Source organism: Ranitomeya imitator, chromosome 10 (genome assembly GCF_032444005.1).
Source record: "Ranitomeya imitator isolate aRanImi1 chromosome 10, aRanImi1.pri, whole genome shotgun sequence".
Taxonomy (NCBI): Eukaryota; Metazoa; Chordata; class Amphibia; order Anura; family Dendrobatidae; genus Ranitomeya; species Ranitomeya imitator.
In genome coordinates, this window is record NC_091291.1 from 142,206,172 (window position 1) to 142,227,718 (window position 21,547).

The following is a 21,547-nucleotide window of genomic DNA, read 5'->3' on the forward strand; positions in this document are numbered from 1 at the left end:
CTGTCTGGAGGTGGCTCTAATGTGACAGGCCTCTGTCTGGAGGTGGCGCTCTAATGTGACAGGCCTCTGTCTGGAAGTGGCGCTCTAATGTGACAGGCCTCTGTCTGGAGGTGGCTCTAATGTGACAGGCCTCTGGAGGTGGCGCTCTAATGTGACAGGCCTCTGTCTGGAGGTGGCGCTCTAATGTGACAGGCCTCTGGAGGTGGCGCTCTAATGTGACAGGCCTCTGTCTGGAGGTGGCTCTAATGTGACAGGCTTCTGTCTGGAGGTGGCTCTAATGTGACATGCCTCTGTCTGGAAGTGGCGCTCTAATGTGACAGGCCTCTGTCTGGAGGTGGCTCTAATGTGACAGGCCTCTGGAGGTGGCGCTCTAATGTGACAGGCCTCTGTCTGGAGGTGGCGCTCTAATGTGACATGCCTCTGTCTGGAGGTGGCGCTCTAATGTGACAGGCCTCTGTCTGGAGGTGGCTCTAATGTGACAGGCCTCTGGAGGTGGCGCTCTAATGTGACAGGCCTCTGTCTGGAGGTGGCGCTCTAATGTGACATGCCTCTGTCTGGAGGTGGCGCTCTAATGTGACAGGCCTCTGTCTGGAGGTGGCTCTAATGTGACAGGCCTCTGGAGGTGGCGCTCTAATGTGACAGGCCTCTGTCTGGAGGTGGCGCTCTAATGTGACAGGCCTCTGTCTGGAGGTGGCGCTCTAATGTGACAGGCCTCTGTCTGGAGGTGGTGCTTTAATGTGACAGGCCTCTGTCTGGAGGTGGCGCTCTAATGTGGCAGACCTCTGTCTGGAGGTGGCGCTCTAATGTGACAGGCCTCTGTTTGGAGGTGGCTCTAATGTGACAGGCCTCTGGAGGTGGCGCTCTAATGTGACAGGCCTCTGTCTGGAGGTGGCTCTAATGTGACAGGCCTCTGGAGGTGGCTCTAATGTGACAGGCCTCTGGAGGTGGCGCTCTAATGTGACAGGCCTCTGTCTGGAGGTGGCTCTAATGTGACAGGCTTCTGTCTGGAGGTGGCTCTAATGTGACAGGCCTCTGGAGGTGGCTCTAATGTGACAGGCCTCTGTCTGGAGGTGGCGCTCTAATGTGACAGGCCTCTGTCTGGAGGTGGCGCTCTAATGTGACAAGCCTCTGTCTGGAGGTGGCTCTAATGTGACAGGCCTCTGTCTGGAAGTGGCGCTCTAATGTGACAGGCCTCTGTCTGGAAGTGGCGCTCTAATGTGACAGGCCTCTGTCTGGAAGTGGCGCTCTAATGTGACAGGCCTCTGTCTGGAGGTGGCTCTAATGTGACAGGCCTCTGTCTGGAGGTGGCGCTCTAATGTGACAGGCCTCTGTCTGGAAGTGGCGCTCTAATGTGACAGGCCTCTGTCTGGAGGTGGCTCTAATGTGACAGGCCTCTGGAGGTGGCGCTCTAATGTGACAGGCCTCTGTCTGGAGGTGGCGCTCTAATGTGACAGGCCTCTGGAGGTGGCGCTCTAATGTGACAGGCCTCTGTCTGGAGGTGGCTCTAATGTGACAGGCTTCTGTCTGGAGGTGGCTCTAATGTGACATGCCTCTGTCTGGAAGTGGCGCTCTAATGTGACAGGCCTCTGTCTGGAGGTGGCTCTAATGTGACAGGCCTCTGGAGGTGGCGCTCTAATGTGACAGGCCTCTGTCTGGAGGTGGCGCTCTAATGTGACATGCCTCTGTCTGGAGGTGGCGCTCTAATGTGACAGGCCTCTGTCTGGAGGTGGCTCTAATGTGACAGGCCTCTGGAGGTGGCGCTCTAATGTGACAGGCCTCTGTCTGGAGGTGGCGCTCTAATGTGACAGGCCTCTGTCTGGAGGTGGCGCTCTAATGTGACAGGCCTCTGTCTGGAGGTGGTGCTTTAATGTGACAGGCCTCTGTCTGGAGGTGGCGCTCTAATGTGGCAGGCCTCTGTCTGGAGGTGGCGCTCTAATGTGACAGGCCTCTGTCTGGAGGTGGTGCTTTAATGTGACAGGCCTCTGTCTGGAGGTGGCGCTCTAATGTGACAGGCCTCTGTCTGGAGGTGGCTCTAATGTGACAGGCCTCTGTCTGGAGGTGGCGCTCTAATGTGACAGGCCTCTGTCTGGAGGTGGCGCTCTAATGTGACAGGCCTCTGTCTGGAGGTGGCTCTAATGTGACAGGCCTCTGGAGGTGGCTCTAATGTGACAGGCCTCTGGAGGTGGCGCTCTAATGTGACAGGCCTCTGTCTGGAGGTGGCTCTAATGTGACAGGCCTCTGTCTGGAGGTGGCGCTCTAGTGTGACAGGCCTCTGTCTGGAGGTGGCGCTCTAATGTGACAGGCCTCTGTCTGGAGGTGGCGCTCTAGTGTGACAGGCCTCTGGAGGTGGCGCTCTAATGTGACAGGCCTCTGGAGGTGGCGCTCTAATGTGACAGGCCTCTGTCTGGAGGTGGCTCTAATGTGACAGGCCTCTGTCTGGAGGTGGCGCTCTAATGTGACAGGCCTCTGTCTGGAGGTGGCGCTCTAGTGTGACAGGCCTCTGGAGGTGGCGCTCTAATGTGACAGGCCTCTGGAGGTGGCGCTCTAATGTGACAGGCCTCTGTCTGGAGGTGGCTCTAATGTGACAGGCCTCTGTCTGGAGGTGGCGCTCTAATGTGACAGGCCTCTGTCTGGAGGTGGCGCTCTAGTGTGACAGGCCTCTGGAGGTGGCGCTCTAGTGTGACAGGCCTCTGTCTGGAGGTGGCGCTCTAATGTGACAGGCCTCTGTCTGGAGGTGGCGCTCTAATGTGACAGGCCTCTGTCTGGAGGTGGCGCTTTAATGTGACACCCCAGTAATGCTCCATAGTGTCAGTGTCCAGCAGCCTCTTATAATGGGGGGTTTGCTAAGAATTATTTCTGTGACATTGCAGCATGACGTGCACGACGTCTGCGTCTGTGGCGGCTTCGGACCCCTCCGCCTGGTCTGAGCGCGGCCGCGTTACGTCCACGTGTCCGTGCTCAGTCGTATTTTACATTTCATGTTAGTCACATTTCTCACCGTCCTCTGCCCCGAACTAACAGCTTTATATCCCTATAAGACAGGTCCGATCCGGAGACGCGCGGCCGGGGATGGCAGAAGGAACACGGACAATGAATATTCTGCTGCAGAATAACCTTACATCTGTGTGCTCTCCCATAGGATGGCCTCCACGGTCCTCGGCGTGGGCACCGGGGTCTTTGTGATCGCTGTGATCTGGGTGGTCACCCTGCTGATGTGCATCGTTCTGTCTCGAGCGTCCGGAGCAGCGCGGTAAGATCCATGGTTCTCGCTAATAAGAGTCTGTATTACTGAAGCAGTCATGGTCATGTGCTCCCTAAATAACGATGATGCAGATCGCTTCACAGGACCTGGTCCAGCAGCCATGTCAGACAGTACTTGTGATGGATGACAGCAGAGAAATCACGCAGAATCCTTCCACTGCCACCACATGTGACGCTCTCGCCACCCCGCCTAACATCACTATTACATCCGCGAGATCACGTGGTATGGTCTCCTCGCTTGTCCCAACGTGACGGTCTGCACCCGCTGGGGACACCTAAGGTCAACTTGGTGCAATTTTACACACACAGACCAGACACACACCCCGTCCACACGGGTCCAGGGAGGCACAGGGAGTGAGAGAGGATGTGGCCCATGCAGTCACTGACGTGGCTTCACACTCGCTCACAACCCTGACAGGCTGAGAAGCACTTTTCACTAGCGCCAGTGAAACTGAGCGCTGCTAGCCCGGTAGGACTGAGATCCGCTAACAGGATTATATTGGGCCAGAAACCAGCCCCAGTAGCATGGAAAGTTAAGCCGAGAAACGGACGTGGAACAATATAAAAGAGCAGCTCAAGATGAAATTATATATTTAATCACCTTAAGGGCACGATAGACATTACTTTATGTATACAATGGTTATACATATACAGTGGTCGGGTACACTAGACAATACACTATGTACACAATGGTTATACATATACAATGGTCAGGTACACTAGACAATACAATATGTACACAATGGTTATACATATACAATGGTGGGGTACACTAGACAATACACTATGTATACAATGGTTATACATATACAATGGTCGGGTACACTAGACAATACACTATGTACACAATGGTTATCCATATACAATGGTCGGGTACACTAGACAATACACTATGTATACAATGGTTATACATATACAATGGTCGGGTACACTAGACAATACACTATGTACACAATGGTTATCCATATACAATGGTCGGGTACACTAGACAATACACTATGTATACAATGGTTATACATATACAATGGTCGGGTACACTAGACAATGCACTATGTACACAATGGTTATCCATATACAATGGTCGGGTACACTAGACAATACACTATGTACACAATGGTTATACATATACAATGGTCGGGTACACTAGACAATACACTATGTATACAATGGTTATACATATACAGTGGTCGGGTACACTAGACAATACACTATGTACACAATGGTTATACATATACAATGGTCGGGTACACTAGACAATACTTTATGTATACAATGGTTATACATATACAGTGGTCGGGTACACTAGACAATACACTATGTACACAATGGTTATACATATACAGTGGTCGGGTACACTAGACAATACTTTATGTATACAATGGTTATACATATACAGTGGTCGGGTACACTAGACAATACACTATGTATACAATGGTTATACATATACAGTGGTCGGGTACACTAGACAATACACTATGTATACAATGGTTATACATATACAGTGGTCGGGTACACTAGACAATACACTATGTATACAATGGTTATACATATACAATGGTCGGGTACACTAGACTATACACTATGTACACAATGGTTATACATATACAGTGGTCGGGTACACTAGACAATACACTATGTACACAATGGTTATACATATACAATGGTCGGGTACACTAGACAATACACTATGTATACAATGGTTATACATATACAGTGGTTGGGTACACTAGACAATACTTTATGTACACAATGGTTATACATATACAATGGTCGGGTACACTAGACAATACACTATGTATACAATGGTTATACATATACAATGGTTATACATATACAATGGTCGGGTACACTAGACAATACACTATGTACACAATGGTTATACATATACAGTGGTCGGGTACACTAGACAATACTTTATGTATACAATGGTTATACATATACAATGGTCAGGTACACTAGACAATACACTATGTACACAATGGTTATACATATACAGTGGTCGGGTACACTAGACAATACGCTATGTACACAATGGTTATACATATACAGTGGTCGGGTACACTAGACAATACTTTATGTATACAATGGTTATACATATACAGTGGTCGGGTACACTAGACAATACGCTATGTACACAATGGTTATACATATACAATGGTCAGGTACACTAGACAATACGCTATGTACACAATGGTTATACATATACAGTGGTCGGGTACACTAGACAATACTTTATGTATACAATGGTTATACATATACAATGGTCAGGTACACTAGACAATACGCTATGTACACAATGGTTATACATATACAGTGGTCGGGTACACTAGACAATACTTTATGTATACAATGGTTATACATATACAATGGTCGGGTACACTAAACAATACACTATGTACACAATGGTTATACATATACAATGGTCGGGTACACTAGACAATACACTATGTACACAATGGTTATACATATACAATGGTCAGGTACACTAGACAATACACTATGTATACAATGGTTATACATATACAGTGGTCGGGTACACTAGACAATACACTATGTATACAATGGTTATACATATACAGTGGTCGGGTACACTAGACAATACACTATGTATACAATGGTTATACATATACAGTGGTCGGGTACACTAGACAATACACTATGTATACAATGGTTATACATATACAATGGTCGGGTACACTAGACAATACACTATGTATACAATGGTTATACATATACAATGGTCGGGTACACTAGACAATACAATATGTACACAATGGTTATACATATACAATGGTCGGGTACACTAGACAATACTTTATGTATACAATGGTTATACATATACAATGGTCGGGTACACTAGACAATACACTATGTACACAATGGTTATACATATACAATGGTTATACATATACAGTGGTCGGGTACACTAGACAATACTTTATGTATACAATGGTTATACATATACAATGGTTATACATATACAGTGGTCGGGTACACTAGACAATACACTATGTACACAATGGTTATACATATACAGTGGTCGGGTACACTAGACAATACACTATGTATACAATGGTTATACATATACAGTGGTCGGGTACACTAGACAATACACTATGTATACAATGGTTATACATATACAATGGTCGGGTACACTAGACAATACAATATGTACACAATGGTTATACATATACAATGGTCGGGTACACTAGACAATACACTATGTACACAATGGTTATACATATACAGTGGTCGGGTACACTAGACAATACACTATGTACACAATGGTTATACATATACAATGGTCGGGTACACTAGACAATACACTATGTACACAATTGTTATACATATACAATGGTCAGATATGCAAATACAGATCGTGGTAGGACAAAAGGTATAAGGAGCATATGTCAATTACTGGGTTGATGTTCGTCTGTGTGGGTGCTGGGCGGCATGGAGCAAGGGCCGCCGGATGTCTCCCTGTTCAGCATGTTACTTGACACAGCACCCACTTTCAAATTGACCAGCAAGCTTACCAGTGAGAGGGACCACATAGCCTTACACTAACTTTTGGGTCACTCCCTTCCTGCCATCTGGGCTGAACCTAAATCTCCTGTTGCCTCTGGCAGCTAAAAGCTCCAAAACCTAAGCAAAGTCATAATAATTCTTTAATAGACAGTCCTAGGGAGGAAGTTCTGGTGCCATCAGATCCAGCCGAGTCCCCACTATGCGTTAAGACCAAACACCGCATTGCTATCCGTTTTTACTGGCTATTCTGTGCATCTTCATACCCCTGCGTGATAGAACAGGTTGAGACCCAGCCGGGCATTCGCCATGTTCTGGGGATCTCGGAAATATACACAATGTACAGCTACAATGTATAGTATCTCCATAGCTCCTTATGGAATTATAGCTGACTCATCAAAGCAGTTTAGACCTCATGGTATCCACATGGCAAGCGAGTAAGTCTCCAGGGACCGAATGTCAGATTGTAAAGAAATCTTGGGAAAGATGCTTTTTATTCGGACTCCCATGACAGCACACGAGAGAGGGGATCCGCCCTTAAGGAACAGGAAACCTACAGATACAAAAGGGCGGCACCTCTCCCCATGCATCTGTTGGTTTCCTGTTCCTGAAGGGACTGGATGCCTATAGAAACTACAGGAGTCCAGGCCGGCCGGACCGATTCTGGTGGCGAGAGGGTCTCCCACTTCGGCCGGTGCGGGTACCTGAAGTAGTCACGGTGGCCCTGGCAGGGCGGCACGGCGGTGACTAGGCAGCGAGGAGCGGTCGCCAGGGGGTGTCCGGTCTCCGGGGCCAGCGTCTGGTAAGTCGCCCTTCCCGTGGGCTGTGGGTCTCTCTGGAGCAGGGGGGAGCGCGGCGGCATCTGGGGGGCGCCGATCGGATCGTAGCTGGCCGGCCTCGGCGTTCCACGAGAGCTGCAGCGCTGACAGGAAGCGCTGTAAGCTGTGGTGACGTCGGGGGGCGGAGCCGGCGACGTCTTCCGGATCGGTGAGCTCCTGCGCATGCGCGGGGGCTCCAAGATGGCGGCGCCCACCGGAGATCATGCCGCAATCCCTCCGGAGCGACGATTGATTCCCCACAGCTGCGGGGGGGCGGGAAAATTAAACAAACAAGCTGGGCAAGGTGCGCTGACCGAAGGAGGGGCCTTATAAGGCGGCTCCAGCAGCATGTTCCCGGGTTCTGGCTCCAATTTACTGAAAATGGATTCAGATCAGGATCAGCAGGTTGTGCTGCTGGAACAAGCATCCCAGAAACCCAAGGAGAAGGAACATGAAAAAAGGAGCGATGGTTCGGGCCGCAGAAGCTCCTCCAGACAGGGGTCTGGAGGGTCAGTCAAAAAGGATCCCCCTCGTGCTTCGGTATTTCTGGGTGTGAGCAGCCACTGGTAAGTGATCTTCGAGAAAGTTCACTTAGTGACTAGTCTCCCCTCATGTGTTTTATGCAGGGAAGGAAAAACGTCAGTAAGGCGAAGCATAGGGAATGTGCCATCTGCGGGGTTCCCTTGCCTGACTCACACCCTAAAAAACTATGTGACCCCTGTATCCAGCAGACGGTGAGGTTCTGGAAGGAGGGGAGGGGGTATAGCATGTAGATTTTACACTCTAGTCTACCTTACTTATCCCCGTAGGTAGCCGAAGAATCCTCCTCTATTACGGCCAGTCTCAAGGAGATGATTAGAATGGAGGTTAAAGAGTCTTTTAAAAACCTTTCACAGTCAGGAGGTTCTAGGCAGAGAACTGAGTGGGCATCTGATTCGTCTGTGGAAAAGGACAAGTCCGAAGAATCAGACAATTCAGCAGCATCATCCTCCTCTTCGGAAGAAGACGCTGCTCGGTTTTGCCTACCCCTAGAAAGGATAGACAAATTGGTAAAGGCGGTCAGAGGCACAATGGGTATATCGGAACCCAAGCCTCAACTATCCAAAGAACAAATGATGTTCAGTGGATTGGAGCAAAAGAAGCGCAGAGTGTTTCCTTTAAATGAGAAAATACAAGATCTTATTAATAGGGAATGGAGGAAACCTGAGAGAAAAGGCTCCTTACCACCTGCGCAAAAACGCCGATACCCTTTTGATGACCCAGCAGTAGGTAACTGGGAGAAAGCACCCAAGCTGGATGCAGCAATTGCCAAGGTAGCTAAACGATCTTCTCTCCCATTTGAAGATATGGGAACACTTAAAGACCCCCTGGATAGGAAAGTGGATACCTTCCTGAAGGGAACCTGGGAGATGGCAGCTGGCTCCTTAAGACCTGCGGTAGCTTCAACCTGCACGGCAAGGTCAATGATGGTCTGGCTGGACCAGTTGGAGACCCAATTAAAACAAGGGGCCTCTAGAGAGTCCATTCTCTCAGCATTACCTGTAATCCAGGAGGGGGCGGCTTTTTTATCAGACGCCTCAATTGACTCCGTAAAGTTGGCAGCTAGAGCAGCAGGACTTTCTAATGCTGCAAGGAGAGCCCTATGGCTGAAATGCTGGCCGGGGGATATGCAGGCAAAAGCGAAGCTCTGCGCTATCCCTTGTAAAGGCGAATATTTATTTGGTCCTACCCTGGATGAACTCCTGGAGAAAGCAGGAGATGATAAGAAAAAGTTTCCCAACCTGTTCAATCCATACCGTCGTCCCTTCAACAAAAGAAGGTTCAACCGGGGAGGAAAGCGAGCCTTTTCACCAGGGAGAGATCGTCCCAGATGGGAGGATAGGCGAAAGCGAGGTACAGGTCTCATGTTTCGCCGTAACCAGACGGAAAATAAAAAACAAGACCAATGACTGGCAATTCCAGTGGGAGGGAGACTATTGCATTTCTCGGCAGAGTGGTCGAAAATCACAAACAGCGTTTGGATAAAAGACACTGTTTCCCATGGTCTCAAGCTGGAATTTGTTCATATTCCACAGGACAAATTTAGGTTAACACCCTGGCGCTCATCTCCCACTGAACAATTCGCCCTAGAAGAGGAAGTGAGGACTCTCTGTTCCAAAAATGTTTTGGTAGAAGTGCCGTATTCTCAGGCAGGGGAAGGGTTTTACTCTCCCCTGTTCCTAATCCAGAAGCCTGATAAATCTTACAGGACCATTATAAATCTTAAGGGTCTCAATAAGTTTTTGGTGAAACATACTTTCAAAATGGAGTCCATCAATTCGGCAATAAAAATGCTTTTCAACAACTGTTTCATGGTAGTAGTGGATTTGAAAGATGCCTACTATCATGTACCCATTCATGCTGATTTCCAACGATACCTGAGGGTAGCGATACTAATGGGGGGTAGGATTCGACATTTTCAATTCAGAGCGCTCCCCTTTGGGATCACCTCGGCACCTAGGGTGTTTACTAAAATAATTGCGGAAGTTATGGCGCATTTAAGAGAGTCAAATATCCTTATAGTCCCCTACTTAGACGATTTCCTCATTGTAGGTAACTCGGTAGATCATTGTCTGTCACAATGGGAGATTGCTAAAACCAAACTAGAACGGTTGGGTTGGATCATAAACTTTGAAAAATCTAAATTACAGCCCCTAAATGTTCAAAAATTCCTGGGGTTAATGTTGAATTCAGTGACACAGCAGTGTCTCCTCCCTATAGAGAAAATGGACCAAATTCAGAGTTTTGTATTAAGAGCAATCAATACACCTTCCATGACACTTAGGCAAGCAATGTCTCTACTTGGGTCACTCACATCTTGCATCCCAGCAGTTAAGTGGGCTCAGTTCCACACCAGGTCCCTACAAAATGAAGTCCTGTTCCATGACAGAGCCTTAGGAGGCGCATTGAATGGAAAATTGACATTGAGGCCGATAACATTGAATTCCCTTAGATGGTGGCTAGATAAACAAAATTTATCAGCAGGGGTTCCCTGGATGATAGATGTCACCCACGTGATAACCACGGATGCCAGCTCTTCAGGGTGGGGAGCCTATATGGGGGACATGGTGGTCCAGGGACAGTGGGAACCCTTCACAACATTTTCATCAAATCAAAGAGAGTTGTTGGCGGTTGAACTGGCTGTTAAAAAATTCCTCGTATATCTGCAGGGCCAGCACGTCAGAATTCTGTCGGACAACAGAGTGGCGGTCGCTTACATAAACCGGCAAGGGGGAACTCGTTCCGAAACTTTAATGCAGATCACGGATCGGTTGTTCCAGGTGGCAGAGCTCAATTTTCTATCTTTGACAGCTCTTCACATCAAAGGAAAAGAAAATGTGGCAGCAGATTTCCTCAGCCGAAATGTGTTAAAACAGGGAGAGTGGTCTCTCAACGAGGACATTTTCAATCTTGTCGTCCGCAGATGGGGTCAACCAGTGGTGGATCTATTCGCCACCAGAAACAACAGAAAAGTAAAACTTTTTTGCTCCCTAAATCCCAGGGAGAATCCCCTGGCGGTAGACGCGTTTCTCATGAAATGGGATTTTCCACTAGCCTATGCTTTCCCACCACTGAACCTGATACCTCTAGTGGTGAGGAAAATCAGGGAGGATCGAGCGAAAGTCATCCTTATCGCCCCCTTTTGGCCCAGAAGAACCTGGTTTGCCTGGCTCAAGACAATGTCTGTAGCGGTCCCCTGGGTACTGCCAGAGATCCCAAACTTGCTTTCGCAGGGACCGATCTCCCATCCACAAGTGACGGGGCTCCATTTGACGGCATGGTGTTTGAACGGTCACTATTAGTGGGAAAAGGCTTCTCTCCAAACTTGGTGGAGACGCTCCTAAAGAGTAGAAAGCAAGTAACTACGAAAATCTACTCTAGGACTTGGAGAAAGTTCTTGTCTTGTTCAAAGTTTAATATCCAAGACGGGGTGCCAGTACAACAAATCCTAGAGTTCCTACAGAAGGGGTTCGAGTTGAAACTCTCTCCTAGTACCCTTAGGGTACAGGTCTCAGCTTTAGGTGCCCTGTTTTCCTGTAATATAGCGAATAACTACTGGATAGCGAGGTTTATGAAGGCAGTTAGTAGATCTACACCACTGCATAAAGACAGAACAGTTCCATGGGATTTAAATTTAGTTCTGTCCTCTCTAACTAAACCCCCCTTTGAACCTCTGCAGGAGGCCTCGATCAAAATGTTGACACTTAAGACAGCCTTCCTGATCGCCATAACCTCAGCTCGCAGGATAGGGGATATACAGGCACTTTCCAGAGCTCCTCCATACACTGAAATCTTGTCAGACAGAGTAGTCCTTAGACCAGACCCAGCATATCTGCCAAAGGTGGCGACACGGTTCCATAGATCACAGGAGATAGTTTTGCCGTCCTTTATTCCTAATCCCTCTAATCCTAAAGAGCAGGAGCTTCATACGTTAGACGTCAGGAGATCTCTTCTTCAGTATATTTCAGCTACTGATAATTGGAAGAAGGATGGGGCACTGCTTCTTTCCTTCCAAGGTCCAAAGAAAGGATTTAGAGTATCGAAATATTTACTGGCTAAATGGATTAGGGAAACTATCTCTCTAGCTTATACAGCAGGTGGGGGGCCAGCTCCGCAGAACCTAAAGGCACATTCCACCCGGGCCATGGCGTCATCCTGGGCAGAAAGATCTGGAGTGTCAGTGGAGCAGATATGTAAGGCGGCCACATGGTCATCCCCTTCCACTTTCTTTAAACACTATCGGTTGGATTTGGGGTCCTCCTCTGATCTTTCCTTTGGGTTAAGGGTGCTACAATCTATAGTCCCTCCCTAAGGTAGCTTACATCTCTGTAAATCTCTCGTGTGCTGTCATGGGAGTCCGAATAAAGCATTAAGCTACTTACTGGTAGCGGCATTTTTCGGAGGCCCATGACAGCACCCTTAGTTCCCTCCCTATTCACGTGGGGGTAGCACTTCCTGATATGTATATAGCGTAATATGTAAATCTCACGTATGGTGTCTTATTACAATAATGGGTTATTTTGTTTCAAATGTATATAATGTATATATTGTATATTTGTGTACCACTAACCGCGGCAGTCCTCTCAGGCTCTGAAATACAACTGATGCATGGGGAGAGGTGCCGCCCTTTTGTATCTGTAGGTTTCCTGTTCCTTAAGGGCGGATCCCCTCTCTCGTGTGCTGTCATGGGCCTCCGAAAAATGCCGCTACCAGTAAGTAGCTTAATGCTTTCCTTATATCTTTTTTGCTAATATTATTGTTGTCTTCCAGGTTTTCAAGCCTCGCTCTGCTCCTCCTGTCAGTGATCATCACTCTTATTCTAGTATTTTTTCCCCGAGCGAGCGAAACGCCCTCTCCAGAAAAAGAAGTTCAGGTATTTCATCTGATCCTCCTCTGACATTACGTATATACTAGCCCCACTGCACACAGCGAGACAATGAAATGTACATGGGTGATCGCGCCTTATTGTTCAGTCTGGTCTTCTGGGGAGGCTGCAAATAAGGAGGCGTGTGTTACTGATACAGTGGGGGAAATAAGTATTTGATCCCTTTCTGATTTTGCAAGTTTGCCCACTGACAAAGACATGAACAGTCTATAATTTTAAGGGTAGGTTAATTTTAACATTGGGAGATAGAATATAAAAAATAAAATCCAGAAAATCACATTGAATAAATTATATACATTTATTTGCATTTTGCAGTGAGAAATAAGTATTTGATCCCTCTGGCAAACCATACTTAATACTTGGTGGTAAAACCCTTGTTGGCAAGCCCAGCAGTCAGATGTTTTTTGTAGTTGATGATGAGGTTTACCCACATGTCGGGAGGAATTTTGCTCCACTCCTCTTTGCAGATCATCTCTAAATCATGAAGATTTTGAGGCTGTCGCTTGGCAACTCTGAGCTTCAACCCCCTCCATAAGTTTTCTATGGGATTAAGGTCTGGAGACTGGCTAGGCCACTCCATGACCTTAATGTGCTTCTTTTTGAGCCACTCCGTTGTTGCCTTGGCTGTATGTTTTGGGTCATTGTCTTACTGGAAGACCCAGCCACGAGCCATTTTTAATGTCCTGGCGGAGGGAAGGAGGTTGTCACTCAGGATTTTACGGTACATGGCTCCATCCATTCTCCCATTGATGCGGTGAAGTAGTCCTGTGCCCTTAGCAGAGAAACAACCCCAAAACATAATGTTTCCACCTCCATGCTTGACAGTGGGGATGGTGTTCTTTGGGTCATAGGGAGCTTTTCTCTTCCTTCTGGAGGAGCATCCTTGGGGGGAGGGGGTGATATGTGTAAGACGAGGCCGATGTAAACATGAGTTATATTGCACAAATGAATAAATATGCTCACATTATTGTAAGAATACATTGTGATTTTGGAAATAACCTTTTAAATGGTTAAAATTGCAACTTTGCTATTTACCGAATATTGAAAAATTGAAAACCGTTCTGCATTTCACAAAGTTTTGTTGTATATTTGTATAGTGAACTAAGGATGGGTGATGGATGCTATAATGTGCAGCATCTGGGATCCAGGAGCCGTTTTGATTTCTAGCTTCTTTCTTAGTAATAATATTATACGGCTTAACGTTAGGATTTCATGGAAGCATTAATATGTGATTCTCCTCTTTCGGATGAAAAGTTCCCCACATTTTCCTCACAATACACATGGCCGGAATCCAAAGCAAAATATGTGGGATTGCTGGTTATGTAAATACGGAGCACCCGCAGCCGGAGATTACAGGTCACTGGATCAGAAATAAACAGAAAATGAACGCAGGTATCTGTGGCCGATTTATCTCCCGGTGACCGCCGCACTCGTCTGAGAACTAATTATAAGATTTGTGTTCCTCCCATCCCCCTCCCCCTTTTCCATCTCGCAGCACTAGGGCTCTATCAATAATACATGACTAGGGCTTTATGCACTGAAGGTCCACTAATTGGCTAATTAAAAAGCGAAACGTGTTGCCCAGACAAACATGTCATCCACAAGAGACTTGTTCTGTGCCGAAGCCAAGGTCAGGCGTAATATGGACTCCTCAGAATGACCTTTCGTGTTGCAGCAGTGTGTTGGCCCGGTCCCTGGAGCCAGTTTACAGCTGAGGATAGCTCAGGAGATCACCTCTTATGTGTTCACACTTGTTTCATGCCCGGCAAAATAACTCTTATTAGGCTTCTGCTGACTTTCTTTCATCAGCATCCTGCTAGGGGTGGAAAGTGTCTGTATTCGCTGCATCTGGGCGGTTAGACTATACTGACCTCAAGAATATTAGCAGTGAAGAGTGGACGGCCATTAGGTACACCGCCACTGGTTATGGGGAGTGTACAGTTACCAGGTACACCGCCACGGGTTATGGGGAGTGTACAGTCATCAGGTACACCGCCACTGGTTATGGGGAGCGTACAGTTACCAGGTACACCACCACTGGTTATGGGGAGTGTACAGTTACCAGGTACACCGCCACGGGTTATGGGGAGTGTACAGTCATCAGGTACACCGCCACTGGTTATGGGGAGCGTACAGTTACCAGGTACACCACCACTGGTTATGGGGAGTGTACAGTTACCAGGTACACCGCCACTGGTTATGGGGAGCGTACAGTCATCAGGTACACCGCCACTGGTTATGGGGAGTGTACAGTTACCAGGTACACCGCCACTGGTTATGGGGAGTGTACAGTCATCAGGTACACCGCCACGGGTTATGGGGAGTGTACAGTCATCAGGTACACCGCCACTGGTTATGGGGAGCGTACAGTTACCAGGTACACCGCCACTGGTTATGGGGAGCGTACAGTTACCAGGTACACCGCCACTGGTTATGGGGAGCGTACAGTTACCAGGTACACCGCCACTGGTTATGGGGAGCGTACAGTTACCAGGTACACCGCCACTGGTTATGGGGAGCGTACAGTCATCAGGTACACCGCCACTGGTTATGGGGAGCGTACAGTCACCAGGTACACCGCCACTGGTTATGGGGAGCTTACAGTTACCAGGTACACCGCCACGGGTTATGGGGAGCGTACAGTCATCAGGTACACCGCCACGGGTTATGGGGAGCGTACAGTCATCAGGTACACCGCCACTGGTTATGGGGAGCGTACAGTCACCAGGTACACCGCCACTGGTTATGGGGAGCGTACAGTTACCAGGTACACCGCCACTGGTTATGGGGAGCGTACAGTTACCAGGTACACCGCCACTGGTTATGGGGAGCGTACAGTCATCAGGTACACCGCCACTGGTTATGGGGAGTGTACAGTTACCAGGTACACCGCCACTGGTTATGGGGAGCGTACAGTTACCAGGTACAGCACCACTGGTTATGGGGAGTGTACAGTCATCAGGTACACCGCCACTGGTTATGGGGAGCGTACAGTTACCAGGTACACCGCCACTGGTTATGGGGAGCGTACAGTTACCAGGTACACCGCCACTGGTTATGGGGAGTGTACAGTTATCAGGTACACCACCACTGGTTATGGGGAGCGTACAGTTACCAGGTACACCACCGGTTATTGGGAGCGTACAGTCATCAGGCACACTGCCACTGGTTATGGGGAGATTACAGTTACCAGGTACACCACCACTGGTTATGGGGAGTGTACAGTCATCAGGTACACCACCACTGGTTATGGGGAGCGTACAGTTACCAGGAACACCACCACTAGTTATTGGGAGCGTACAGTCATCAGGCACACCACCACTGGTAATGGGGAGTGTTCAGTTATCAGGTACACCGCCACTGGTAATGGGAAGCGTACAATGATCAGGCACACCACCACTGATTATGGGGAGCGTACAATGATCAGGTACACTACCACTGGTTATGGGGAGCGTACAGTTACCAGGTACACCACCACTGGTTATGAGGAGTGTTCAGTCATCAGCTATATAATATCTGGTTATGAGGAGTGGACGATCATTAGGTACACCGCCACCAATATGAGTATCGTACAGTGATTAGGTACACTGCCATTCATTTGAGGAGTTTACAGTCATCAGCTACACCGCCACCAGTTATGCGGAGTGGACGGTGATCAGGTACACACACCACCACCGGTAATGGATTGAATGGTTATTAGCTATGCGGTCACGGGTTTAAGATAGTGGATGGTTAGCAGATATATCAGTTATGAGTCTATGGTCAGTAGCTACACCACCACTGGTATGAGGCGTGTGTGGTCAGTAGATGCACCACCACCGGTATGAGGCGTGTGGTCAGTAGATAAACCACCACCGGTATGAGGCGTGTGTGGTCAGTAGATTCACCACCACCGGTATGAGGCGTGTGTGGTCAGTAGATGCACCACCCCCGGTATGAGGCGTGTGTGGTCAGTAGATACACCACCACCGGTATGAGGCGTGTGTGGTCAGTAGATGCAACACCACCGGTATGAGGAGTGTGTGTGGCCACTAGATTCAACACCACCACCGGTATGAGAAGTGTGTGGTCAGTAGATACACCACCGGTATGAAGAGTGTGTGGTCAGTAGATACACCACCGGTATGAGGAGTGCGTGTGGTCAGTAGATAAACCACCACCGGTATGAGGCGTGTGTGGTCAGTAGATTCACCACCACCGGTATGAGGCGTGTGTGGTCAGTAGATGCACCACCCCCGGTATGAGGCGTGTGTGGTCAGTAGATACACCACCACCGGTATGAGGCGTGTGTGGTCAGTAGATGCAACACCACCGGTATGAGGAGTGTGTGTGGCCACTAGATTCAACACCACCACCGGTATGAGAAGTGTGTGGTCAGTAGATACACCACCGGTATGAAGAGTGTGTGGTCAGTAGATACACCACCGGTATGAGGAGTGTGTGTGGTCAGTAGATTCACCACCACCACCGGTATGAGGAGTGTGTGTGGTCAGTAGATTCACCACCACCACCGATACGAGGATTGCGTGTGGTTAGTAGATGCACCATCGGTATGAGGAGTGCGTGTGGTCAGTAGATGCACCACCGGTATGAGGAGTGCGTGTGGTCAGTAGATTCACCACCACCACCGGTATGAGGAGTGCGTGTGGTCAGTAGATTCACCACCACCGGTATGAGGAGTGCGTGTGGTCAGTAGATGCACCACCACCGGTACGAGGATTGCGTGTGGTCAGTAGATTCACCACCACCGGTATGAGGATTGCGTGTGGTCAGTAGATTCACCACCACCGGTATGAGGAGTGCGTGTGATCAGTAGATTCACCACCACCGGTATGAGGAGTGCGTGTGGTCAGTAGATTCACCACCACCGGTATGAGGAGTGCGTGTGGTCAGTAGATTCACCACCACCGGTACGAGGAGTGCGTGTGGTCAGTAGATTCACCACCACCGGTACGAGGAGTGCGTGTGGTCAGTAGATTCACCACCACCGGTACGAGGAGTGCGTGTGGTCAGTAGATTCACCACCACCGGTACGAGGATTGCGTGTGGTCAGTAGATTCACCACCACCGGTACGAGGAGTGCGTGTGGTCAGTAGATTCACCACCACCGGTATGAGGAGTGTGTGTGGTCAGTAGATGCACTACCACCGGTATGAGGAGTGCGTGTGGTCAGTAGATTCACCACCACCGGTATGAGGAGTGCGTGTGGTCAGTAGATGCACTACCACCGGTACGAGGAGTGCGTGTGGTCAGTAGATTCACCACCACCGGTACGAGGAGTGCGTGTGGTCAGTAGATTCACCACCACCGGTACGAGGAGTGCGTGTGGTCAGTAGATTCACCACCACCGGTACGAGGAGTGCGTGTGGTCAGTAGATTCACCACCACCGGTACGAGGAGTGCGTGTGGTCAGTAGATACACCACCACCGGTATGAGGAGTGCGTGTGGTCAGTAGATACACCACCGGTATAAGGAGTGCGTGTGGTCAGTAGATACACCACCGGTATGAGGAGTGCGTGTGGTCAGTAGATTCACCACCACCGGTATGAGGAGTGCGTGTGGTCAGTAGATACACCACCGGTATGAGGAGTGCGTGTGGTCAGTAGATTCACCACCACCGGTATGAGGAGTGCGTGTGGTCAGTAGATTCACCACCACCGGTATGAGGAGTGCGTGTGGTCAGTAGATACACCACCACCGGTATGAGGAGTGCGTGTGGTCAGTAGATTCACCACCACCGGTATGAGGAGTGCGTGTGGTCAGTAGATGCACTACCACCGGTACGAGGAGTGCGTGTGGTCAGTAGATACACCACCACCGGTATGAGGAGTGCGTGTGGTCAGTAGATTCACCACCACCGGTACGAGGAGTGCGTGTGGTCAGTAGATTCACCACCACCGGTACGAGGAGTGCGTGTGGTCAGTAGATTCACCACCACCGGTACGAGGAGTGCGTGTGGTCAGTAGATTCACCACCACCGGTATGAGGAGTGCGTGTGGTCAGTAGATACACCACCGGTATGAGGAGTGCGTGTGGTCAGTAGATACACCACCGGTATGAGGAGTGCGTGTGGTCAGTAGATTCACCACCACCGGTATGAGGAGTGCGTGTGGTCAGTAGATACACCACCGGTATGAGGAGTGCGTGTGGTCAGTAGATTCACCACCACCGGTATGAGGAGTGCGTGTGGTCAGTAGATTCACCACCACCGGTATGAGGAGTGCGTGTGGTCAGTAGATACACCACCACCGGTATGAGGAGTGCGTGTGGTCAGTAGATTCACCACCACCGGTATGAGGAGTGCGTGTGGTCAGTAGATGCACTACCACCGGTACGAGGAGTGCGTGTGGTCAGTAGATACACCACCACCGGTATGAGGAGTGCGTGTGGTCAGTAGATTCACCACCACCGGTACGAGGAGTGCGTGTGGTCAGTAGATTCACCACCACCGGTACGAGGAGTGCGTGTGGTCAGTAGATTCACCACCACCGGTACGAGGAGTGCGTGTGGTCAGTAGATTCACCACCACCGGTATGAGGAGTGCGTGTGGTCAGTAGATACACCACCACCGGTATGAGGAGTGCGTGTGGTCAGTAGATACACCACCGGTATAAGGAGTGCGTGTGGTCAGTAGATACACCACCGGTATGAGGAGTGCGTGTGGTCAGTAGATTCACCACCACCGGTATGAGGAGTGCGTGTGGTCAGTAGATACACCACCGGTATGAGGAGTGTGCGTGTGGTCAGTAGATTCACCACCACCGGTATGAGGAGTGCGTGTGGTCAGTAGATACACCACCGGTATGAGGAGTGCGTGTGGTCAGTAGATTCACCACCACCGGTATGAGGAGTGCGTGTGGTCAGTAGATTCACCACCACCGGTATGAGGAGTGCGTGTGGTCAGTAGATACACCACCACCGGTATGAGGAGTGCGTGTGGTCAGTAGATTCACCACCACCGGTATGAGGAGTGCGTGTGGTCAGTAGATGCACTACCACCGGTACGAGGAGTGCGTGTGGTCAGTAGATACACCACCACCGGTATGAGGAGTGCGTGTGGTCAGTAGATTCACCACCACCGGTACGAGGAGTGCGTGTGGTCAGTAGATTCACCACCACCGGTACGAGGAGTGCGTGTGGTCAGTAGATTCACCACCACCGGTACGAGGAGTGCGTGTGGTCAGTAGATTCACCACCACCGGTATGAGGAGTGCGTGTGGTCAGTAGATACACCACCACCGGTATGAGGAGTGCGTGTGGTCAGTAGATACACCACCGGTATAAGGAGTGCGTGTGGTCAGTAGATACACCACCGGTATGAGGAGTGCGTGTGGTCAGTAGATTCACCACCACCGGTATGAGGAGTGCGTGTGGTCAGTAGATACACCACCGGTATGAGGAGTGTGCGTGTGGTCAGTAGATTCACCACCACCGGTATGAGGAGTGCGTGTGGTCAGTAGATACACCACCGGTATGAGGAGTGCGTGTGGTCAGTAGATTCACCACCACCGGTATGAGGAGTGCGTGTGGTCAGTAGATTCACCACCACCGGTATGAGGAGTGCGTGTGGTCAGTAGATACACCACCACCGGTATGAGGAGTGCGTGTGGTCAGTAGATTCACCACCACCGGTATGAGGAGTGCGTGTGGTCAGTAGATTCACCACCACCGGTATGAGGAGTGCGTGTGGTCAGTAGATACACCACCACCGGTATGAGGAGTGCGTGTGGTCAGTAGATACACCACCGGTATGAGGAGTGCGTGTGGTCAGTAGATTCACCACCACCGGTATGAGGAGTGCGTGTGGTCAGTAGATTCACCACCACCGGTATGAGGAGTGCGTGTGGTCAGTAGATACACCACCGGTATGAGGAGTGCGTGTGGTCAGTAGATTCACCACCACCGGTACGAGGATTGCGTGTGGTCAGTAGATTCACCACCACCGGTATGAGGAGTGCGTGTGGTCAGTAGATACACCACCACCGGTATGAGGAGTGCGTGTGGTCAGTAGATTCACCACCACCGGTATGAGGAGTGCGTGTGGTCAGTAGATTCACCACCACCGGTATGAGGAGTGCGTGTGGTCAGTAGATTCACCACCACCGGTATGAGGAGTGCGTGTGGTCAGTAGATACACCACCGGTATGAGGAGTGCGTGTGGTCAGTAGATTCACCACCACCGGTACGAGGATTGCGTGTGGTCAGTAGATTCACCACCACCGGTATGAGGAGTGCGTGTGGTCAGTAGATTCACCACCACCGGTACGAGGAGTGCGTGTGGTCAGTAGATTCACCACCACCGGTACGAGGAGTGCGTGTGGTCAGTAGATTCACCACCACCGGTACGAGGAGTGCGTGTGGTCAGTAGATTCACCACCACCGGTACGAGGAGTGCGTGTGGTCAGTAGATACACCACCACCAGTATGAGGAGTGCGTGTGGTCAGTAGATACACCACCGGTATAAGGAGTGCGTGTGGTCAGTAGATACACCACCGGTATGAGGAGTGCGTGTGGTC

The 21,547-nt window shown here is 49.5% G+C and overlaps 1 protein-coding gene across 1 annotated transcript in view; it reads left to right on the top strand.

Moving 5' to 3' along the window:
* Nucleotides 1-21,547, top strand: part of TMEM218 (transmembrane protein 218) — a 36,376-nt gene that overhangs the window by 12,702 nt on the left and 2,127 nt on the right. The window contains exons 2-3 of the mRNA XM_069740849.1: nt 3,140-3,250; nt 12,915-13,017. Coding sequence (XP_069596950.1) covers nt 3,141-3,250; nt 12,915-13,017 — 213 coding nt within the window. The 5' untranslated portion in view covers nt 3,140. The remainder of the gene's footprint in view (nt 1-3,139; nt 3,251-12,914; nt 13,018-21,547) is intronic.